This window comes from Dipodomys spectabilis, unplaced genomic scaffold (genome assembly GCF_019054845.1).
Source record: "Dipodomys spectabilis isolate Male_0828 unplaced genomic scaffold, ASM1905484v1 ptg000043l, whole genome shotgun sequence".
Taxonomy (NCBI): domain Eukaryota; kingdom Metazoa; phylum Chordata; class Mammalia; order Rodentia; family Heteromyidae; genus Dipodomys; species Dipodomys spectabilis.
Genome location: NW_024870720.1, coordinates 17003235 through 17027786, shown reverse-complemented (window position 1 = coordinate 17027786; position 24552 = coordinate 17003235). Strand labels below are relative to the sequence as shown.

Here is a 24552-nt window from a genome sequence, read left to right as displayed (position 1 = left end):
CGCCTGGCTCGGGCCCAGCGCGGGCGGGGGAACGCGGCTGCGGGTCCCGCGGCTGCGGGCTGGGGAGGCGGGCCGCAGACCCTCCACCCACCCAGGACCCCTCGGCTTCCCCGCTGAGGTGGGTCGCCGCACGGGTGCCTCGCAGGGGACACCTACCCTCGTCCGCGTCATACATGTTGACGGGTTCTGAGGCGCCAAACTCGGGAAAGCACAGAGAGAAAGGCACACACCACCTCCGGAAGCCGGAGCCGGAGACGACGTGACTTCCGTTTCCGACGTCCCCAGAATCCTCCGCGGCTGACACCGAAGGTCCCGCCTTCTTAAAACCGACGTGAAATCGGCGCCTGCGCAAAAGGTGGCGCGGTGAGAGGGTGAGGCGGCGCCAGGGGTGGGGTGGGGCGGGAGGATTAGCGCAGGCCTTCGAGTGACGCATGCGCAAACTCAGGGGTTGCCTCCGGCTTGGGCCAGCCAATGAGAGTTTGGATCTGTTTTTCAGTGTGGTTGTTGCACAAATGATGACACCTGGAAAACACCTGAGCACGTTTATTACCGGAAGATTTCGCTGTGGCCGTGAGCTAGTGGCACTTAATGCCTTTATTTTTCGCTCTGAGAAAAACCAAAAACTTTTTACAGTGTGACTTTTTTAAGAGCAACTTCATGGGGTGCTGACGGAGCCTACGGGTGGGGGGGGGGGGGGAAGCACCCACTACCGGACTAGTTATGTCTGGGTCCTCGTCGTCTTAGGTTAAGCTAAGGGATTTCATCGCGAGAACTCCAAATGACTCTCGGGAGACAGATACAATTGACGGTCCCCAGGTACTCCTAGACTCATCCCGGCGGCCCGTGCGCACGCGCCGCCTGGCGCTCACGTGCGCACGCGCCGACCGGCCCTGCCCGGTCCCCATGCTGCCGGCGCTCCTAACGCGAAGGCTGCTCTGCGGCCTGGTGCGGGTGTCGGCGCCCGCGGCGGCGCGCCCAACCCTTGCGGGTCCCCTCCCAGAAAGGAGGTGCGCGGCCGCCTCCTCGTCCCAGCGCCAGTCCTTCCCGGGCCGCGGGCTTCCTCCTGCCCCCACGGCCTGTGAAGACTCCCCAGGAGGCTTCGGCACCGAGGAGCGTTTCCTGTTCCCCGAGTATGTGGTGGAGCCGGCGTCCACGCCGACCCCGGAGGAGGAGCTGCGAGAGCTGCAGCAGCGACTGGAGGAAGAGGAGCGACAGCGACTGCGGCGGCGGGAAGAGCGGCTTCAACGCCAGCTCCGCGTCGGCCGCCGTGCGCACCCGGGGCCGGAAGCTCCGGCCCCGACGGTGCCGCCCAGCGGCCTGTACTGCTCGGGCTGCGGGGCCGAGCTGCACTGCCAGGACCCCGACCTGCCCGGCTACTTGCCCGGAGACAGGTTCCGCCGCGCGGCCGAGGAGGGCGGCGGGCTGGCGCGCGCCGTGTGCCGGCGCTGCTGGCTCCTGGTGCACCACCGGCGCGCCCTGCGCCTGCAGGTGAGCCGCGGCCAGTACCGGGAGCTGGTGAGCGCCGCGCTGCGCCGGCCGGGGCCCGCTCTGGTACTCTACCTGGTGGACCTGCTCGACCTGCCCGACTCCCTGCTGCCCGACTTGCCGTCGCTCGTGGGCCCCAAACAGCTCATCGTGCTGGGGAACAAAGTAGACCTGCTGCCCCAGGACGCACCTGGCTACCTGCAGCGGCTCCGAGAGCGTCTCTGGGACGACTGTGCCCGCGCCGGGCTCCTGTTGGCACCTGGCCATCAAGGACCACAACATCCCAGCGAAGACAAGCCACATGATGGCGACCATAAGAATCTGTCGGCCAGGTCCTGCACGGTGGTCAGGGACGTAAGGCTGATCAGCGCCAAGACCGGCTATGGAATTGAAGAAATGATCTCCGCGCTTCAACGGTCCTGGCGCTACCGGGGCGACGTCTATCTGGTGGGCGCCACCAACACGGGCAAATCCACTCTCTTTAACACATTGCTAGAGTCCGATTACTGCACCGCTAAAGGTGCCGAGGCCATCGACCGAGCCACCATCTCCCCTTGGCCAGGTGAGACACGCTTGTCGAGAAACCACTTGGCCTAGGCATTTCCTGAATGTTCATCGTAGGCAGCCTGGAGCCATCCCTTTAAAAAATTCTCTACCTACTTGGGTCACACCTCTCTTTTGTGTCAGCTTAGTGTTTGGAAGTTCTGAGTATGTGCTCCTTTTCGATAGGAACGATTGTGGACCATTTCTCTGTTCCATTCCCTGGACACGAGAGACCCACCAGATATTTAAATCCCTTGCTCTTTTGGAAGTTCCCTTGTACCTTCTTTGTATGTTTTTCTGGAAATTTGCATTGCCTTTCAGAAATCGTTGAGAAGTGTCTGAACCTCTCAGCTCAGCTCTTCACCTCTTAAATTCATGCTTGAGACCATTATTCTATATTTGAACGATTCATTAATGCAGTATGGGCTTTGGGTTAAGAGAAATTTTGTTTTTGTGACTTTTAAGAAGTTCCTGGGGTTGGAGATGTAGCATGGTTTGAAGAGGGCTAGATAATGAACAGAAGCATTAGGTACCAAGTTCAAGTCCCAGTCTCACACAAAAAAAGAAAGGAAGGAAGAAGAAAATCCTGGGCTAGCAGAGTATCTCAAGTGGTAGAGTAACTGCCTAGTAAGTTCAAGGCCCTGAGTGCAGATGAGAGAAAAGGCAGGAGGGAGGAATAGGGAGAGAAGAAAATTTCTGTGCCAGGCTGGTGGCACCCATTCTGTTGGTTTTTTTGGTTTGGTTTGGTTTTTTTTTTTTTTTGGTCGGTCATAGGGCTTGAACTTCGTTCCCCTGCACTGTCTCTGAGCTCATTTTTGCTCAAGCCTACCACTCTACCACTTAAGCCAAAGCTGTACTTCCACCCGTTTTGTAAATCCTGCACTTAGGAGGCTGAGGCAAGAGGAGGATGGGGTTCCAGACCAGCTGAGTCTCAAAAAAAAGAAAACCAGGGAGAAGGAAGGGGGAGGGACTTTTGTGATTGTGTGTTCCTTATATGACTCTGTACACAGTCAGATCTCCCATTTTTTTCTCTACAGAGTTTATTTTTTGCCAGCTATCCTTTGTCTTGCACTGTGATTACATGTTACACAGTTACTTGTTGCCATACTCTGAATGTAGCTGACCTCATCTGAATCACAAATTTTATTTTTGTATTGGATGGCAAAGTGAAAATTGGAATAAATCAGGCTTGCACATTTTGGATTCCTATCCTGGGTTAGTTTGTGAACCAGTCTGTGAACTTGTCTGCTCATGTGTAAAGCTGGATTCATTGTATAGAATGTTGTCATGAAGGTTAAGTGACATAAATCACAGGAGCCAATACTGTGGACTCTCAGAAATGTTTCCCTCCCTTTATTCCTTTCCTTAAAACTTTATTTGTTCTTTGATATTTCAGGTACTACATTAAACCTTCTGAAGTTTCCTATTTCCAACCCAACTCCATACAGAATGTTTGCAAGACATAAAAGACTTAAAAGAGATGCAACTAAAACTGAAGAAGATCTTAATGAGGAAGAACAAAATCAACTTAATCACTTCAAAAAGCATGGTTACGTAGTAGGTAAGCCTCTCTTGGGAAAACCCTTATGGGTTGAGAACCTATAATACAGCTGTCTGAGGATAACCAGTTGCTGTGTATACTTCATTCTGAAATATAGACCCTTTAGGCAAAGTTATACTGTCTGGAAACCCAGACTACATAGGTAGTTCATGACATTGACTCTATGCAGTAGCTTTAAGTTTATTCCTTTCATTTTCAAGAATGAAAAAAAGCGAAGTCTGAAGACTTTCTTAGTAAAGACTGGATTCCACTGGGTACCAGTGGCTCATGCCTATAATCCTAGCTACTCAGGAGGCTGAGGCCTTAGGGCCTCAAAGCCAGCCCAGGCAGGCAAGTTCCTAAGACTATCTCCAATTCTCCTCCAAAATCCTAGCTACTCTGGGGGCTGAGATCTGTGAGTCTCAATTTGAAGCCAGCCTAGGTAGGCAAGTCCATAAGACTGTCTACAGTTCTCCACCAAAAAAGCCAGAAGTAGAGGTCTGGCTCAAGTGGTAGAATGCCTACCTTGAGTGAAAAAGCTGAAGGACAGTGCCCAGGGCCTGAGTTCACGCCCTAATACTGGCACAAATAACAACAAAAACCTGTGGCTCCCAACTCAGTTTACCTCAATGGACAAAGCCACACACTTGATCATTACAAGAATCTGAGTTTCACTTCCTTTTTTTGTGGGGGGTGGGGGGGTCTGTCGTGGGGCTTGAATTGTGGGCCAGGTCACTGTCCCTCAGCTCTTCAGCTCAAGGCAAGCACTCTACCACTTGAACCACAGTTCTACTTACGGTTTTCTGAGTGGTTTATTGGAGATAAGAATCTCATGGACTTCTCTGCCCGGGCTGGCTTTGAACCATGATCCTCAGATCTCAGCCTCCTCAATAGCTAGGATTACAGCCGTGAGCCACCGGGCCCAGCTTGAATTTCACTTTCTTTAAAAAAAAAAGCAGGGCTGAGAAGGTGGCTCAGTGGTAGAGCGCTTACCTTGCATGCATGAGGCCCTGGGTTCGATTCCTCAGCACCACATAAGCAAAAAGAAAAAAGCCAGAAGTGGCACTGTGGCTCCAGTGGTAGAGCGCTAGCCTTGAGCTGAAGAGCTGAGGGACAGTGCCCAGGCCCAGAGTTCAGGCCCCATGACTGGCAAAAAAAGAAAAAGAAAAAGAAATTCTATCTGGAGTCAAAAGCCTTTGAGGAGTCATTAGTAACCTCCGCATGATTTGTTCTAGGAAGAGTTGGAAGAACATTTTTGTATTCACAAGAACAGAAGGATGAAGCTGCCTTTTACTTTGATGCTGATTCACTTGCTTTTGACATGGGAAATGAGCCTGTTGCCCCCATGCACCAACCCACCAAACGAGTAGAATTGACTCCACAAGATGTGAAAGATGCCCACTGGTTTTATGACACCCCTGGAATTACAAAAGAAAATTGTGTATGTATTTAGCTTCTTTTAGAAACATTTTTTACTGTCAACTGCAGAAATACCTATCGGCAGAAAGCAAAGAGGTATACTTCCATTGTAGCTTCAGTTATGATGCATTCATAAAAGCAGTTCAGGGATGAATCCATATACCCATAATTTTTGTATTCATTTGATACACTTCACTGCAGGCCAGTGATTTCAAGTTTTGAAGAAATGGTATCACTGAAGTCTAGTTTCCTATTCTATACTGCATTTCTTGTTTTTGTTTTTGTTTTTTTCTGGTTGTGGGGCTTGAACTCTGAGCCTGGGTGCTGTCCCTCAGCTCTTCCTAGTGCTCTACCACTTGAGCCACAGCACCACTTCCGCTTTTCTGGTGGTTAATTGGAGATAAGAGTCTCATGGATTTTCCTGCCTGGGCTGGCTTTGAACCGCGATCCTCGGATCTCAGCATCCTGAGTAGCTAGGATTACAGGCGTGAGCCACCGGTGCCTGGCTTATGCTGAATTTCTTTCCAAACATCTCCATCATAAAGTCATCTAGCTTGAACTGAAAGAGTGACTTACTAACTGGAGCAATGTCACATGACCTCCCAAAGTATCCCATTTGGTCTTTACTTCCTAGTCGTATTGCACTCATTTCTCTCTAACTGATATATGTTCTTGAAAATCATATGAAAGGGCTGGGAAGGTGGCTCAGTGATAGAGTGCTTGCCTTGCATGTATGAGGCCCTGGGTTTGATTCCTCAGTACCACATAAGCAGAAAAAGCTGGAAGTGGTACGTGGTGCTGTGGCTCAAGTGGTAGAGTGGTAGCCTTGAGCTGAAGAGCTGAGGACAGCATCTGGGCCCAGAGTTCAAGCCTAGGACTGGCAAAAAAAAAAAAAAATCCTGTATGAAAAGGACATAGAACCGATTTGTCTTGGCCAGACCTCAAACTGTTTTAGACCTCAAAATATTTTAAAGTATATCAGGTAAGTATAATTTAGAATAGGATCAATTCCTTCTTGCCTTATGCATCTTTTCAATTCAGTTGCAAGATCTCATAGATAACCAATTTTGTCTTGTAAAATTTATCCTGTATCCTCTTGTTATATACTTATTAAGTCTCATACCTTTGTATTTGCAGTTTGGATTTTTACCCAAGGCATTGATTGACTCAGGTGTGTTTATTATTGCCCTCAAGAATAACTGTTGGTGCTCTGTCTTTTTCCTTAGCTATCTATAAATACAGAGTGACTAGCTGCTTTCTAATAATGTTTCATCACTACTTCACCAGTTAAATCATCCCCTTCATTTAGTCAGAGATAGCAATTACTTTACTCTTGAGAAATAGTTGGGTCAGAAAGGCAAAAGTGGAAAATTTATTCTAGGCAGAAAAATGATACTTACAAGTGTGAGGATATAAAATGTCTCTCATGGCCTAGGGATGCTTCTCTGTGACAGAATATTTTCCCAGCACATGTACAGTTGCCCTGGGTTACAGCCCTAAACACTAAGGAAAAAGAGTTCCTCATCATAGATAATATACTTCTGTGTCACTGCGGATATATTTATTTGATGCCTAGAACACCGTCTCCCAAATGGAACCAACAAACTATTATAAAATGGAAGCATTAGGTGTTTTCAGTTTTAAATAAGTGAGTCAGTCAGGAGTGAATCACACCTGTAATCTTGTCTACTCAGGAGGCTGAGATCTGAGGATTGAAGATTTGAAACCAGCCCAGGCAGGAAAATCTATGGAAGTCTTATCTCTAGTTAACCACCAAAAAGCTGGAGATGGAGCTGTGACATAAGTGTTAGAGTGCTATCATTGAGTGAAAAAGCTACAGCACAGAACCTACGCCCTGAATTCAAGTCTAATACTGGCATCAAAAAAAAAAAAAGAAAGAAAGGAAGCCAGATGCTGGTGGCTCACACCTGTAATCCTAGCTGAGATCTGGAGGATTGCAATTCAAAGCCAGGCTGGGCAGGAAAGTCCATGAGACTGTTGAGTTAACCACCAGAAAACCAGAAGTGGTTCTGTAGCTCCAGAATGTTAGAGCCAGGCCTTCAGTTCAAACCCTATGACATACAAAAACAAAGAAACAGGAAGCTAGATATGACACTATTGTCAGAAAAAAAAAATATTTGCATTCTTTTATATATAAGTTCAGTATCCCTCATCTGAAATGCCTGGGAGCAAAGTGTCTGTTTTAGGTGTTTGGGGGTTTTGTTTTGTTTTGTTGCAGTGCTAGAGAATGAACCTAGCTTCTTTTTTCTTGTTTTATGTTTTTCTTTTTTAATCAGTCATGGGGCTTGAACTCAGCCTGGGCACTGTCCCTCAGCTCTTCAGCCCAAGGCTAGCAATCTACTACTTGAGCTGCAGGGCCACTTACGGTTTTCTGGTGGTTTATTGGAGATAAGAGTCTCATGGATTTTTGCTGCCAAGGCTGGCTTTGAACCACGATCCTCAGATCTCAGCCTTCTGAGTAACTAGGATTACAGGCATGAGCCATCTGCACCCGGCTGTCCCTTTTTGAGCCATAGCTCTACTTCTGGCTTTATTTCTGGTTAATTGGAGATAAGAGTCTCACGAACTTTCTTTTCCAGGCTGGCTTCACACCATGATTCTCATATCTCAGCCTCCTAAATAGCTAGGATTACAGGTGTGAGCCACCAGTGCTTTTTCATTTTTAGCCAGATTTTTTTCCCCCTTATATCTTACCCAAGCTTTGTAATTCCTTTCTTTTCTTCTTTTTGTTTTGTTTTGTTTTTGGGTCCGGTCGTGGGGCCTGAACTCTGGGCCTGGGCACTGTCCCTCAGCTCTTCAGCTCAAGGCTAGCGCTCTACCACTTGAGCCACAGTGCCACTTCCGGCTTTTTTCTTTTTGCTTATGTGGTGCTGAGGAATCGAACCCAGGGCCTCATGCATTCAAGGCAAGCGCTCTACCACTGAGCCACCTTCCCAGCCCCTCTTTCTTTTCTTCTTGCTCCACTCTGTTTAAAAATTTCATCCTTGGGGCTGGGAAGGTGGCTCAGTGGTAGAGTGCTTGCCTTGCAGGCATGAGGCCCTGGCCTGGGTTCGATTCCTCAGCACCACATAAGCAGAAAAAGCTGGAAGTGGTGCTGTGGCTCAAGTGGTAGAGCACTAGCCTTGAGCTGAATTGCTGAGGGACAATGCCCAGGCCCAGAGTTCAGGCACCATGACTAGCAAAAATAAAAAAACTTCATCCTTGACCCAGCGTCAGTGACTCATGCCTGTATCCTAGCCGCTCAGAAGGCTGTGATCTGAAGTTCACACTTCAAAGCTAGTCTGGGCAGGAAAATTTGTGAGACTCTTTTCTCCAGTTAACCACCAGAAAACCAGAAGTGGAATTGTAGTTCAAGTGCTAGCCTTGAGCTGAAGAACTGAGGATAGCGCCCAGGCCCAGAGTTCAAGCCCCATTACCAACCAAAAAAAAAATCCTTGGGCTGCAAACATGGCTCAAGTGACAGTGTCTGTCTAACAAGTTCAAGGCCTAAATTCAAAGTCCTTCCCCATGGAGTTGGAGACATGGCTCAGATGGTATAGCACCAGCCAGTGAACAAAAGCATTAGATACTGCATCCAAGTCCTTCCTGAGGGTGGAGGAGGAATTTTTTTGCCCATAAGCTAAAGAATTCAAAACTTTCTAAGAATAACTTTTCCTATGTTTGTTCTTCTAATTAAATTTTTATTATCTAAAGATAATTAGTTAAAGGGGTTGCCCTTCAACAAATCACTTCATAAGTATAATGGATCTTAATCTTGATCAATCCCACCCCTTTCATCACTCTCCTTTTATTCCTAACCCAACCTGTCTTTTCTGTATTTTGTGGTTGGATCTTGTTCGTTCAGGTTTTGTTTGGTTGAATATTCTGGAGGAATAAGAATACTAGAGTCAGAATTTAGAAGAGGGTTCAAATATTGACCTGCTCCTTCAGTAGAGTGACCATTTTGTATGTGATGGCCCATACTTGAGCACTAAAATATGAGATCACAGATTCCATTACTTGAAGCTGCAGACTACTTCCCTGATACCCAGCAGCCATGTATTCTCACTCTTTTAAAATTCACACCAGTTTTAACATGATAAAGCTACCACAGGAAAGTATTATACAACTATGAAGTTGGCTACTACTTCATGCATGAAGAAACAATAGTAAATTGGGTTAATTTAGACAGAACATATAAATTTTATGTGAGGCTGACAGAAATTGGTTATTTGTGAAACCTAGAATACTTTCTTCATCAATATTTTCCAAGGAAATAACAAAATTTTCAGTAAGATATTCTCTAATAAAATAATGTCATTTGCTTCACAGATTTTAAATCTACTATCAGAAAAAGAGATAGACATTGTTTTGCCAACACATTCTATTGTTCCAAGAACTTTTGTGCTTAAACCAGGAATGGTCCTGTTTCTGGGTGCTATAGGCCGCATTGATTTCCTGCAGGTAAGAAAAATCTGTACCATTAAAAAGTGATTAAGGGGGCTGAGAATGTGGCTTAATGGTAGTGTGCTTGCCTAGCATGCATGAAGAGAAAAAGCCAAAAGTGGTGCTGTGGCTCAGTGGTAAAGTGCTAGCCTTGAGCAAAAGAAGCTCAAGGGCAGTGCCCACGCCCTTAGTTCAAGTTCAAGTCCCAGCACTGGGGGGCAAAAAAAAAGTTCAGCCAGGCACTAGTGGCTCACACCTGTAATCCTAGCTACTCAGGAGGCTGAGATCTGAGGATCAAGGTTCAAACCAGCCCAGGCAGGAAAGTCTATGAGACTCTTCACTAAACCACCAGAAAACAGGAAATGGCACTGTGGCTCAAGTGGTAGAGCGCTAGCCTTGAGCTGAAGAGCTCAGGGACAGCATGCAGGCCCAGAGTTCAAGTTCCATGACTATCAAAAAAAAAAGTTCGGGCTGGGAAGGTGGCTCAGTGGTAGAGTGCTTGCCTTCATGCATGAGGCTCTGGGTTCCATTCCTCAGCACCACACAAGCAGAAAAAGCCGGAAGTGGTGCTGTGGCTCAAGTGGTAGAGTGGTAGCCTTGAGCTGAAGCGCTGAGGGACAGCACCCAGGCCCAGAGTTCCGGCCCCATAACCGACCAAAAAAAAAAAGTACATAATTTTTTTTTTCTTTTTTGAAAAAGAATCTCAATATGTAGCCTAGACTGGCCTCAAACATGATCCTCCTGCCTCTGCCGCCACAATAATGGAGTAATAGGCTATATATAACATTCATCACTTGTTAATATTTTAAACCTAACTTTACACAAAGCAGTTAAAGTCTTAATAATAGATGTTCTTAATAATAGATGTACTCTTTGTTGTTATTTTGTTCTTTTAGAAGCCCATGCTGGCCTCAGACATGTTCCATTTAGCCTCCAGAATGCTGGGATTATAATTATGAATCACCATGCCCATTTGCTTTGAGATTTTTTTTTTTTTTTTGGTCTGTCGTGGGGCTTGAACTCTGGGCTTAGGCGCTGTTCCTGCGCTCTTCAGCTCAAGGTGAGCTCTCTACCACTTGAGCCACAGCGCCACTTCCGGTTTTCTAGTGTTTATTGGAGATAAGAGTCTCATGGACTTTCCTGCCCGGGCTGGCTCTGAACTGAGATCCTCAGATCTCAGCCTCCTGAGTAGCTAGGATTGCGGGAGTGCACCACCAGCACCCGGCTTGGATTTTTCTTTTTTTAATAGTACCAAGAAGTCACAGAAATGACACTGAGGTTCAAGTGGTAGAGCATTAACCTGTAGAACAAAGAGGGTCAGGGACAGCACCCAGGTCCTGAGTTCAACCCCCAGGACCAGCCAAAATAATAATAATAATAATTAAAATCCCTCAAGAAGTCTGGAGCCATCACAGTTTTAGAGTTTAATGAATTATTAAAATTAACTACTTCTGTATCATGCCCTATTTTTTAGACATGAATATAGTTTGACAATAGCTGCGGCCAAGCAGTACTTACAAAGAAAGCTTGATTTGGTTTCTCACTTTTTATTATTATTGTACCTTAAATTGTATTGGTTTTCCAGGTTTTCTTTTGTAATATGTTCTTCTTTCTTAAGGGAAATCAGTCTGCTTGGTTTACAGTTGTGGCTTCCAATTACCTCCCGGTGCATATTACTTCCTTGGACAAGGCAGATGCTATATATAAGAAGCATGCAGGTTATACATTACTTCAGGTAAGGTAGCAGGACTTGATGATTGCATGGTTCTAGTGGATATGCTTGTGATAGTCTCTTTGCTCTGCCTGTGTTATAAATCAGTTATAAATCAGCTAGCCCAACCTCATCTCGCTCTCTTTAAGGATGCTGGCTATAAAACAAAATAGGCTCTATAGGAAAGGAATGTTGGTTTGGACTGAGCCAAGAAATGCTAGAGTTTTATCTAAACTATCCTGTCCAATATAGTAGCCACTCGCCAGGTATCTTATGACATATCTAAATTTAAGTATACTAGTTATAATTAAGTGAAATTTAAGATGTGATTCCTCAGTTACATTAGCTACTTTTCAAAAGCTCATCATTGCAGAAAAGTTTTATTGAATAGTGCTGTGTGAAGAGAAGGTACAGATTTGTTACAGCTGGAGAATTGCCCCTAGCATCTAGTTGGTGAGATCCACAGATGCTAAATCTCCTGTAATGGGCTGGAGAAGCCCTCACAACAACTGGTTGAGAAAATGGGAAAAGTTTCATAGAAAAGCTTTCCTAACACAGGAACATTTGTCAAAAGCAGAAATTCAGCTGAGTGCTCATGGCTCACACTTGTAATCCTAGTTACTCACAAGGCTGAGATCTAAGGATGTTGGTTCAAAGCCAGCCCAGGCAGGAATGTACATGAGACTCTTATCTCCAATAAACCACCAGAAAACCAGAAGTGGCACTGTGGCTCAAGTGGTCGAGCACCAGCCTTGAGCTGAAGAGCCCAGGGACAGCTCCCAAGCCCAGAGTTCAAGACCCACGACTGACCAAAAAAAAAAAAAAAGTAGAAGTCAGATCTTGTGTTATTTATGGTCTTTGATTTATAAAAAGACACAACACACCTATAAGAACTAAGCTGTTTAGAGGGAATTTAACTCTCCTACATGTAAAGCCCAGTTGAGGACTATAAAGCACACTTATCCTGTCAGCAGATGATTGCCAAGTCCATCTCAACATGTGGTCCTTGGCCAACACATTATAGAGCTCCCATATTCTTCCCAAAAGATGCATGATTTTTTGTTGTTGTTTGTTTGTTGGTGGTTTTGTTTTTGGCCATGGGGTTTGAACTCAGAGCCTGGGTGCTGTCCCTGAACACTTTTGCTCAAGGCTAGTGGTCTACTACTTGGAGCCACAGGGCTGCTTCCAGTTTTCTGATGGTTAATTAGTGATGAGTCTCACAAACTTTCCTTCCTGGGCTGGCTTTGAACTGCGATCCTCAACTTCAGCCTCCTGAGTAGCTAGGATTTGTAGGCATGAACCACCAACACCCTGCTAAAATGAATTTAAAAGCATTTTAATCCGGGTGCTAGTGGCTCATGCCATAATCCTAGCTGCTCAGGAGGCTGAGATCTGAGGATCATGCTTCAAAGCCAGCCCAGGCAGTAAAGTCCAAGAGACTCTTATCACCAATTAACCACCAGAAAAACTGAAAGTGGCGAACATGCAAACATCTCCATTTTATTTCACTGGAAGGTTCCAATGGGTGGAGAAGAACGAATGGCTGAATTTCCTCCTCTTGTTGCTGAAGACATTACATTAAAAGAAGGACTTGGTGAATCTGAAGCAGTGGCTGACATCAAATTTTCCTCTGCAGGTAATTTTAAATTTGGTTTTGGAGACAAACTATATAGCCCAGGATGACCTCAAACTAGAGACCTCCTAGCTGACCTAGTGTTGAGATTAGAGGGGTGTATCATCCATGCTTAATTTGCTTTGTTGTTTTAGTTTTTTTTTGTCGGTCATGGGGCTTGAACTCTGGGCCTGAACGCTGTCCATCAACTATTCAGCTCAAGGCTAGTGCTCTACCACTTGAGCTCCAGCGCCTCTTCCAGTTTTCTGGTGGTTTATTGGAGATAAGAGTTTCACGGACTTTCCTGCCAGGGCTAGCTTTAAACCGCAATCCTCAGATCTCAGCCTCCTGGGTAGCTAGGATTACAGGCGTGAGCCACCAGTACCGGGCCTTAATTTGCTTTTAAAAAATAAGATTACAGGTTGCGGGGTAGGGGTGGCACAGGAATGAACAGAGGAGGGATGAGCAAATGTAGTCACATTTATATTCAATGTACACTGTACAAAAAATGAACTATGTAAAGAGGGTAGGGATGAGAGGCGAAAATGGAGAACAAAGGAAGGAGTAACATTGACCAGGAAGCATTGTACTCATAACCTGACTTACAGGATTATAACCACTTTATACAACTATTCAATAATTCAAGTAATTGGGGTCCGGTCATGGGCCTGAACTCTGGGCCTGGGCGCTGTCCCTCAGCTCTTCAGCTCAAGGCTAGCACTCTACCACTTGAGCCACAGCACCACTTCTGGCTTTTTTTCTTTTTGCTTATGTGGTGCTGAGGAATGGAACCCAGGGTCTCAACAACAACAAGTGGAGCTGTAGCTCAAGTGGTAGGTCACTAACCCTGAGCAAAAATTTCAGACAGTGCCAGGCCTCGAGTTCAAGCCCCAGGGCGCGCGCGCGCGCGCGCGCGCGCACGCACGCACGCACGCACGCACACACACACACACACACACACGATTATTGAATACTGGTGGCTCATGCCTATAATCTTAGCTATTCAGGAGACTGAGATCTGAGGATCCCGGCTCAAAGTTAGCCCAGGCAGGAAAGTCAAGTCCATAGGATTCTTATCTCCAATCAACCAAAAAGCTGAAAGTGGAGGCATGGCTCAAGTGGTAAAGTAGCCAGCCATGAGCAAAAATGCTTCTCGAGAGTGTGAGGAGCCGGGTGCTGGTGGCTCTCCCCTGTAATCCTAGCTACTCAGGAGGCTGAGATCTAAGGATCACAGTTCAAAGTCAACTCGGGCAGGAAAGTCCAGGAAACTCTCTATCTCCAATAAACCATCAGAAAACCTGAAGTGGAGCTGTGACTCAAATGGTCGAGCAATAGCCTTGAGCTAAAGAGCTGAGGGACAGCACCCAGGCCCTGAGTTCAAGCCCCACGACCGACAAAAAAAAAGTGTGAGGTTCTAGGTTCAAGCCCCAGTATCTGCAGAAGGAAGAAAGGAAGTAAAGGAAAAAGGGAAGGATGGGGAGAAAAGAGAAAAGTAAAAAATGTGTAATAGTCTTAATTCATTGCTGCATTTTGAGGTTTGGTTTGATGTTTATAGCAAACTGGTTGCTAACAGCATTTTGTTCTCTGTCGGATACTTCCCAGGCTGGGTTGCAGTGACACCTCATTTTAAAGACAGACTGCATCTCCGGGTCTACACACCTCAAGGAACAGTCCTGACGGTCCGACCCCCTCTCTTGCCATATATTGTTAACATCAAAGGACACCGCATTAAGAGAAGTGTGGCCTACAAAACCAAGAGGCCTCCTTCCCTTCTATACAACCTGCAGAAGAAGAAAAAGTGACAGATGTCTGAGGTTATATTCAGAATATATTGATATTGAAATTGTACTAATAATATAGCCATAAGAAAGTCCTCCTGGTTCCCACCTTGGACAATTGTTTTGTTTTTGATTTTTTGGTCATTCATGATGCTTGAACTCAGGACATGGTGCTGTCCCTGAGCTCTTTTGCTCAAGGCTGGTGCTATATCACTTAGAGCCACAGCTCCACCTCTAGATTTCTGGTGAATAGGAGATAGCAGTCTCACAGACATTCCTACCCAGGCTGGCTTTGAACAGTGATCCTCAGCTCTCATCCTCCTGAGTAGCTAGGATTACAAGTGTGAGCCACCAAGTGCCCAGCCATTTGTCTTTTTTAAAACTATTCAGATTCAGTGCTAATTGTTCCTACCCCAGACCACCATGCCGTGTGTGTGTGTGTGTGTGTGTGTGTGTGTGTGTGTGTGTGTGTGTGTGTGTGTGTGTGTGTGTGTGTGTGTGTGTGCGCGTGTGTGCGCACGTGCGTGCACGCGCACGCGCCTATTGCTATTGATAGTGGATTGGGCTTATAATACAAGTTACTTTTTGTAGAGTATGACCTAAATGTACATTAGAAGAGAGGCCTACTATATTCAAATTTTAATTGAGACTAGATGCCATTTTTCTTGGAATCTATAGTTGACAGGATAGTTGAGTAGCTGGCATATGAAACCTAGCAGGGACTCTTGGCAAAGTACACTAACTGTGCTGCATATAGTCACCCAGATATCAATGGGGAACCCACCATGGCTTCTCTATATCAAGTTGTCATCCTTTTCTAGCAAGAATGTACAGAACAACCTGGAAGCTGATGGCTCACACCTGTTGTAAACCTAGCTACTCAGGAGGCTGAGATCTGAGGATTGCAGTTCAAAGCCAGCCCAGGCAGGAAAGTCCATGAGACTCTTCTCTCCAATTAACCACAAGGAAACTGGGAAGTGGTACTGTGGCTCAAGTGGTAGAGCACTAGCCTTAAGCTGAATTGCTGAGGGACAGTTCCCAGGCCCAGAGTTCAAGCCCTCACAACTCACAAAAAAAAGATTGTACAGAACAGTGTGGAGAGTAGCAAAAAAGCTCAGCAAGATAGAGGTACACACAGAAAAAATACATTTTTAAATATCTGGCATATTTTGTACCCAGTAACAATGCCAGTAGCAACTGTCCAGTCCCATCAGTCACATACAATTGAAGCCTAATCCCAACCGGCCATTCTCAGTGCAACTGTAGAGGGCAGTAGCTTCCCAGTTTAAGAAAACTGACAGCAGAGCAGAATGCTTTTTGCGGGCTCTGTGCCTTGAGCTGGGTGCCTGGGCGCCTTCCCTGGGCTTCTTTTGCTCAAGGCCAGAACTACCGCTTGAGCCCCTGCTCTACTTTCAGCTTGTTAGTATCTGAGAGGAGTCTCATAAACTAGCTTTAAACCACAATTCTCAGATTCTCCTGAGTCCCTAGGGTTATAGAAGCGTGTCACCAATGCCCAGAATTTTTTTGGGGGGGTGGGGGTGGGGGGAGGGGCAGTCCTGAGTCTTGAACTCAGGGCCTACCTACTGTACCTGAGCTTCTTTTCCTCAAAGCTAGCACTCTACCACCTGAGCCACATTGCCACTTTTGGCCTTTTCTGTTTACGTGGAATCAAACCCAGTGCTTCATGCATGCTAGGGGAGCACTCTACCACTAAGCCATATTCCCAGCCTAGTACTACTTTTATGTATAAAAATAGGCTGTGAAGAATGTTTACAATACTAAACACAAGGACTGGGAAGGCGGCTCAGTGGTAGAGCGCTTGCCTTGCATGCATGAGGCCCTGGGTTCGATTCTTCAGCACCACATAAGCAGAAAAAGCCAGAAGTGGCGCTATGGCTCCAGTGGTAGAACACTAGCCTTGAGCTGAAGAGGTGAGGGACAGTGTACAGGCCCAGAGTTCAGGCCCCATGACTGGCAAAAACAAAAAACAATACTAAACACAAGGAAGATGCTTAGTTGAGTACTTCTGCTAGGATCTGGTACTCATTTACTCTATATTCCTCCTATTTAAACCCAGCACCATTGCTGAGCTATTCAAGTGTTCCATGCAGATTTTGCTCTTAAGATAGTTGTTACTGTTTTTAAGCTGTAGTCAGTTTCTGGTTCTTCTTAGTCTGTTCATCTGAGTCTGAAGACTTGTCTTTTATCAGTAGTCATTTAACATCAGGGTGCAGGAGTTCAAGTCTGGCCAGATAAGGAGTAAATAATGACAAGGTATTGACAACCTTCTCACATGGAGGAAAAAAAAAAAAATAGGTTGAGCAGCTAGAAACCAACTAACCAAGTTTATATCCAGTTGTTTACCTTGCTCTGCATTCCATGTTAATCATGTCACCTGTGTTTTGACCCTAGAAAAACTAAAATGTGCCATCAAAAATTTGATTCCTATGGAATTTTAGCAACTTTGCTTTGAAAAGTTAGACCCAATCTCTCTGCTTTTTTCTCTTGGAGTAAGGGTCTTAAATCTTATTCACCAGGGCTGGGAAGGTGGCTCAGTGGTAGAGCGCTTGCCTTGCATGCATGAGGCCCTGGGTTCGATTTCTCAGCACTGCATAAGCAACAAGAAAAAGCCGGAAGTGGCTCTGTGGCTCAAGTGTAGAGTGCTAGCCTTGAGCTGAAGAGCTGAAGGACAGCGCCCAGGCCCAGAGTTCAGGCCCCACAACCGGATCAAAAAAAAAACAATTAAATCTTATTAACCCTATCAAGCATTGACAATTACCCATACTTTACCTATGGAATCTATAAATTTGTCATCCTGTGACCAAGTGGGGCAGTCTGTGTGCCTGTTTCCTGAGCTCAAATGTTTCTCCTAAAATCAGCTGGTTTCCTGAAGATGACTCAGCTGGGCCTGGGTTGTTCACAGATTAGGCACCCAGTGCTCAAGCTGAGGAAGGCTGCGGCATAGAGAGCCTCTGATCATTTACCCTGGATTCCCTCCCACTTGGCTCCAAATTGTGGAGCAATGGAATCATTTCCAGTCTTTCTTAGGATGTTCCATTGTCTCTTGGCTGCTTTTCTCCTCTTGGGGATTGTTTTTTTTTTTTTTTTCTCTTAACTGTCAAAGCACAGTGCTTTAAACATGAAAAACAACAATTTGAGACTCCTCTGAATCAAACAGCACCTAGAACTTCTGCCTTTTTGGGGGGTAGGGGAAAGAAAGGGGGTCTGTCATTGGGCTTGAACTAAAGAAATGGGCATTGTCCCTGAACTCTACCACTTTGTGCCACAGCTCCACTTCCAGTTTTCTGGTAGTTAATTGGAAGTAAGAGTCATGGACTTTCCTGCCTGCGCTAGCTCTGAACCAGGATCTTGAGATCTCAGCCTGAGTAGCTAGGATTACAGGTATAAAACACCAGTGCCAGCTCTACCTGCTTTTTTATGTCTTTCCTTTATGCTTTGTACCCCTGCTCAATGCCCTGTTGTGAGAGCGGGATGTTTCAAGATTACCTTTGTAATCTATTGGAACATAACCTCAACTTTTCCCTTCATATCTAAAAGCACTTTCATTCATTGCCAGCCTACACCAAAATATTAAGCCCCTCCTCTTAGTAAAAGAATTTCATGATTAAATATTTACCTATATGAGATCCATAGTATCTCTAATTGCTAATCCTGTTTCTAAAAAGCTTCCTTTAACTTCCCAAATAATTTTCAGAACTTACTTTCTGGGTAATGTGCCTTGTGGAAGAATTTTACTTCAGTAGTCTTATTGGAAGATGCAACAGCATGATACTCAATCGTATGGTCTTCTAGCCAGTGGCTATGGCAAATCTGAGAAAACATGGGAAGAAGCTGGGTGTGCTACAGAACACATAAGCATGCTGGGGATTTTGGAAGTACAAGGCTGCCAAGATCCCTAAGTACCAGAAAAATAGGTATTCAATGCATGAATGAGTGAGTTGGTAGAGTGAGGGGATGCTTGATTAGGTAGTTGTTTTTTACTTTAGAAAAACCTAGATTTAATTTTACTTCATTATACTGACACTAACCTCTTGCAGGATTTCTTCCTTTCCTGCATTAAGGCAGTCCTTCATGGCAGTAGTATTTCAGGTTTCTTACAGTTTCTTATTCATCAAAACCTACTCCTTTGTATCTATAGATAAATAGGTAGCTATAGGTACCTATTAATGTAAATGTGTTTTTTTTTTCCAGACAGGGTCTTGCACAGCTGGCCTCAAACTCACAATCTTACTGCTTCAGCCTCCTGAGTTCTGGGATTACAGGCATGTACCACTATACCCAGCTACATTCTTTATTATACAACAGCACATACAATCCAGGCAACTGCCTTACATATATTCAGAGTTCTTACAACCACAGAAAATATTGTTACTAATAGATATTACCTGCAGTTAGATAAGGAAATAGAAGCACAAGCAACTTGCCCAGTATCACAATGAGCAATGGAATTGATTCCAGAAAACCCAGGAAGTCTAGCTTAGTAACCATGTGGGGTATTCATACTTATATAGGAAAACATACTTTTCCTTTTATGTACAGTTGTATTTTAACATATTATATATAATCAAGATACAACAAAGTCCTACCAGTAAAACTACTATACAAAATACTGCCCTTTTTAAATTTTCTAGTTACTACACATTTGCCAAGGGATTCTTCTAACTCCATAGATGTATAGTGGTAAACAAGTTCATCCCTTCCACTATACTCCCATACCACAGCTCCCACAATACTTTCTGTATATACTAAAATCTTAAGTCAGAATATGAGAACATTGCAACCAATGACGGAACCACAAACAAATCTACTTCAAGCCTCCAAAGCACAAAATTCTCTCAAAAAAGGGATGTTTTTGGTGGGGAAAGTGTTGAGAGAGGGTAGTGCTAGCTGACCTCAAGATCAAGAGCCTCCTAATCCACCTGCCCTCAGCCTCCCAAGTGCCTGGATTTCAAGTCTGCAACATCGCCACCTAAAATCCTTATTTCCTCAGAGTATATCAGAGGTATATGTGTATTTGTAGCTATATGCTGCACCATTCCCATTTTACTACAGCGATGTCTATAAAAATAAACAAGTGTCCCAACATGGTTTCCAGTCTCTCTCACTACCTCAGACAGCTTCAAGTTACTGCTTTCCTAGCTGGCTGGAAATCTTTCACACTACTAGTGTGACTGCCAAGTACCACGGACAGATCACAGTGTGAGTGGAGATACTGACCCACAGTTATTTTTTTTTGGTCGGCCGTGGGGCTTGAACTCTGGGCCTGGGCGCTGTCCCTCAGCTGTTCAGCTCAAGGCGAGTGCTCTACCACTTGAGCTACAGCGCCACTTCCGGTTTTCTGGTAGTTTATTGGAGATAGAAGTCTCACGGTCTCTCCTGCCCGGGCTGGCTTTGAACCGCGATCCTCAGATCTGCCTCCTGAGTAGCTAGGATTACAGGCGTGAGCCACCAGCGCCCGGCTTGACCCACAGTTCTGATCAAGAGCAGATACACAAAATTTGGAATGCAGACATGCAAGACTTGCATCACTAAACTATCAAAACTGACATTTGTTTGGCTTTTTTTTTTTTTGGTCAGTCGTGGGGCTTGAACTCTGGGCCTGAGCGCTGTCCCTCAGCTCTTCAGCTCAAGGCGAGCGCTCTACCTCTTGAGCTACAGCGCCACTTCCGGTTTTCTGGTGGTTTATTGGAGATAGGAGTCTCACGGTCTCTCCTGCCCAGGCTGGCTTTGAACCGTGATCCTCAGATCTCAGCCTCCTGAGTAGCTAGGATTACAGGCGTGAGCCACCAGCGCCTGGCTTTGGCTTTGTTTTTATATGGACTGTGTAGCCCAGCCTGGACTGGAATTCTCTACCTTCCTACATGTCCCACCAAATCCAAGACTTTTTTTTTTTTTTTGTAGGTCCTGGGGCTTGAGCTCTTTTGTTCAAGACTAGTGCTCTACCACTTCAAGCCACAGTGCCACTTCCAGTTTTCTGGTTGGTGGAAGATGTCTCAGAATTTCCTGCCTGCACTGGTTTTTAACTGTGAGCCTCAGATCTCAGCCTCCTGAGTAGCTAGGATTACAGATGTTGAGCCACGAGTGCCAGACTCCAAGACTACGTTTAATGCTAGGCGAAATACTAATGATATGAGAACTGCTGCCGTTTCCTTGCAAAACCAAAAACCTAGTTTGGCCCCGAATTTCTTTAAATGACTCTTGCCTTTGTCCTCATGTAGCACTCAATCCTTTCCTAGTAACTAAAAGGGAGATGGTGAGAGCAGGGTGTCAGTGGCTCACACCTGCAACCCAAGGTATTCAGGAGACAGATGTGAGGATCCCAGTTCAAAGCCAGCCCAGGCAGGGAAGTCCACAATTCTTACCTCCAATAAATCAAAAAGCTGAAGTCAAGTTGCAGCTTAAGTAGTGGAGTGCTAGCCTTGAGCAAAAAAGCTCAGGGACAGTGCCCAGGCCCTGAGTTCAAGCCCCAAGAACAGGGGGGGAAAAAAGCCTGAGACCTTACCTGAAAAGCTAAAAGGACCTGGACTGTGGCTTCAAGTCCTGAGTTCAAGCGGGTTCCCCCCACCCCCCTGGGGAGGTGGGGCGATTTGGAGAGAACAAGACATAAATAAATATAGACACAGTTCAATCCCCAGCCAAGAAAGATAAAAAGGAAGTAAAGAAGGAATAAATTTGTCTCCCTTAATTAGCATCAATAAAGACACAATGTTTTTTAAAACTTTATTTCAACATAACTATGCTTACAGAAATACACTCATATCGGTTAATAGAATGCAATTTAAGTTTAACTTATCCTACACAATTTCAACCAAAAAATTGGTACATGGTTTACAATTTTTAAAAAATTTGCAAGTTTTTTTTAATTACTACAAATGTATAAAAAAGATCCTCCGTCAAATGCTGCTAAAGAAAGCAGCATGAACCTTGAGAAATATACCTTTGGTTTGCCTCAGAAAAATAAGTATTGCACTGTAAAGTTTATAAAATTGGTGCAACAAAACATTGTTGTAATGTTACAATGCCAGTTTACCAAGTTCAGTAACTACTGGATGTGGGAGGGAGTCTATGTACATATAGGAACTGTAAGAACTATTTGATTTAGTTAATATTGCAGGTACATTGTAAATTTACACAAACCAAGATTCAGATAATTTCTTAAATCTCAACTAGCACTAACAGCTAGTTCACTTGATCTGCTGAGGTGAACAAGGACACTACACACAGTAAGTTTTTCTGACTTAGGCAATGAAGAAAATTATGTTTCTTCCTCTGCTATCAGTCCAGAAGTAGTAGCATACTAAAGGCAAGGTATTCCTTCCATTGTCAACATTCAATGGGGTGATGTAAGTTGAGGTCAACTTGGCTTTTAATTTTATCAGCACTCATAAGTAAAACAGCCCCCAAAATTAATGACCACATAACTTTAGAAATGACTCTTAAAAAACGGTCCATTGTGGAAGACATCCAGCCATAGTTCTAAGAAGCCTTTTCGGACAACTTAGACCATTAAGAATTACACCTCAATTTTTTAAAAAAGAAAAAGTAGCCCCAAAATAAGAAGCAGCTCTGAAAAAAATACATAACTTAAAATATCTTGAAAGACAATGTGAATATAATTCAAAAATAATTAAGATACATTTTCATAAGACTACCTAGGATTAAGTTTATAAACTAATCTAGCATTTCAAGTTTATCACTATTACTATATATCAATATACAAAATAACATGCTCTTATCAAAAGGGAAAAACTCTAGCTTCATTCTAGGGATAAGGGGAGACTAACAAGATTCAAACAGTTTCATGCAAGTATCACATTTTTCACATGATAGAACTCTCAAGTGGACTAGAAGTTCTGATTACTAGTAACACTTTTCATTGAAACAACTTTTCATAAGTAAAAATACATGGCATTAAGGTCCAGGACCTAATATAGGCCTGACAATCAAGTCCTCATTTTCTGAAAGAAAGGCCTCAAGTCCCAATTCAATTCCAGTAATTGTGTTTTTACAGTTCAACTTAATAAAAAGGGTTTTTAATTTTTACTGTTCTAGTCTTAAATGTTAGATTAATAGTCACTTCAATTTCCCAGAAGGCATTTTTTTCCTTTGCAGTATGAAAGAATCCACAAAAGACCCCTTCTTCCCCAGATTCCCAATCTCTAACCTGTGCTTAACAATGACTCTTTCTCAAAAATGTAAAGGGTAACTTAAGTAACCTGCTCGTGAACATAAAACTAGTTATCAGAAAGATTTGCTTAGCTGTATAATAAAGTCTTAAAACATAAATATTTGCCATTGAATCTCCTATTGAAAATGATTGTCGGAGCCTATAAGTCAACATATAAAAATTCTCACTCATGCACACAAAACACACACCAGTCTCACACAACTTGCTCATGTCTTGAAAGAATATTCTGCTTTAAATCTTTGGCCTCCCAGTCAATTCCAAATTCAACCAACTTTTTTGTGTATATGCGCCAGTCCTGGGGCTTGAACTCAGAGCCTTGGCGCTGTCCCTGAACTTTTGTGCTCAAGGCTAGTGCCCTATCACTTGAGCCACAGCTCCACCAAAAATGGTGGTTAATTTGCCTGCCTGGGCTGGCTTCCAACTGTATCCTCAGATCTCTGCCTTCTGAGTAACTAGTATTACAGGCTTGAGCCACTGGTGCCTGGCTTCAAACAACTTTTAACTCACACTTTAACTTCAGATTTACCTTTCCACCTATATACACTATGCTTGTAACTAATCTTTGATGATGTACTACCAAAATCTTTTATCTGCCTCAAAGAGATCATTAGGTAAAAAGCAAATGAGCTAGGGATGTGGCTCAACGTTAGAGTGCTTGCTTAGCATGCATAAGGCCTTGGGTTTGATCCCTAGCACTGAAGGGGGGTAAACTGTAGAGCTGCATATGGTGGTACGTAACTGTAATCCCAAGAAGGATCTCAAATTCAATGCCAGCCTGGGTTACATAGCCACACCCTGTATCAATAAAATAAAATAAGGGCTGGGAGGTGGTAGAGTGCTTGCCAGGCATGCATGAGGCCCTGGGTTCGACTCCTCAGCACCACATAAGCAGAAAAAACAAGAAGTGGCACTGTGGCTCAAGTGGTAGAGCGCCTGCCTTGAGCTGAAGAGCTGAGGGACAGCACCCAGGCCCAGAGTCCAGGCCCTACAACCAAAAATAATAATAATAATTTTTTAAATGAAAGGGAGGAAAGAGGGAGAGTGAAAGGGAGAGGAGAGGGGGAGGGGAAAATATGAAAGAATATGAAACCCAGATTATTTCAAAATAGAACATAGGAGGTCAGAATTCAAGATGCCCTATTGAGAATGTTCTTTATTTCACTGCAATGAACAACTGCTAACAATAAGAAAAATCCTATGTTGGATTCTTTCATACTCTTTGGCAAAAGGCCAAAGAACTTTTAGTTTTGGAACACATGCCTTTTTTCACAGTCCACCCATAGGAACACCAGGATAGCTACAATTCACTGAGGCCACAACTGAAGAAAGAAGCTGTCACATGACAGCCAGGACACCCACTAGTTTGTGGAGATCCCTGAGAATGAATGGTTTTTAAGTCTGTACTGTAGGCTTTTTAACCTATCCTCACCAGTTGCAGCTGTCTATCAGAACCCAAGCCAGCTCATTCTAGATTTGCCTTGTGACAGCTATGGCTTTGAAATCTCACAAGTCATACTGTGCAGAACTTGAGGAAATAATTATGTATCTTAAACTCAGCTTTGCTTTTCCAAATATCACTTACAGTTCTTTATTCAATTAAGTAGCCATATAGACACTACTATCTATGAGAAAAGGTTTCCCTCAAAGATATGACTTAACACTCTACAATTAAGAAGTAACTGTGGGGCTGGGAAGATGGCTCAGTGGTAGAGCACTTGCCTTGCATGCCTGAGGCCCTGGGTTCAATTCCTCAGCACCACATAAGCAAAATGAAAAAAGCCAGAAGTGGTGCTATGGCTCAAGTGCTAG

The 24552-nt window shown here is 44.4% G+C and overlaps 2 protein-coding genes across 3 annotated transcripts in view; one reads left to right on the top strand and one right to left on the bottom strand.

The window, feature by feature from the left end:
- Positions 1-271, bottom strand: part of Polr2b (RNA polymerase II subunit B) — a 44723-nt gene extending 44452 nt beyond the window's left edge. Inside the window, exon 1 of the mRNA XM_042678257.1 lies at positions 157-271. Within this exon, the coding sequence (XP_042534191.1) occupies positions 157-175 (19 nt within the window). The 5' untranslated portion in view covers positions 176-271. The remainder of the gene's footprint in view (positions 1-156) is intronic.
- Positions 272-892: 621 nt separating this feature from the next.
- Noa1 (nitric oxide associated 1) lies at positions 893-19638 on the top strand. 2 transcript variants are annotated; one of them, XM_042678393.1, is made up of 8 exons: positions 893-2047; positions 3425-3589; positions 4804-5009; positions 9320-9451; positions 11052-11168; positions 12660-12780; positions 14359-14570; positions 18751-19638. In XM_042678393.1, the coding sequence occupies exons 1-7, from the start codon at positions 904-906 to the stop codon at positions 14556-14558; spliced, it is 2085 nt and encodes a 694-aa protein (XP_042534327.1). In that variant the 5' UTR covers positions 893-903; the 3' UTR covers positions 14559-14570; positions 18751-19638. The 2 variants fall into 2 exon arrangements, with proteins under 2 accessions (XP_042534327.1, XP_042534326.1); XM_042678392.1 differs by having other exon boundaries at positions 18747-19638.
- The last annotated feature ends 4914 nt before the right edge of the window (positions 19639-24552 follow it).

Bases quoted from the DNA above. Each gene is read 5' to 3' on its own strand.
- Noa1 (XM_042678393.1), top strand. From the start codon at position 904: ATGCTGCCGGCGCTCCTAACGCGAAGGCTGCTCTGCGGCCTGGTGCGG. The intron at 5,010-9,319 runs GTATGTATTTAG...TTTGCTTCACAG, and splicing joins GAATTACAAAAGAAAATTGT to ATTTTAAATCTACTATCAGA. The intron at 11,169-12,659 runs GTAAGGTAGCAG...TTTCACTGGAAG, and splicing joins CAGGTTATACATTACTTCAG to GTTCCAATGGGTGGAGAAGA.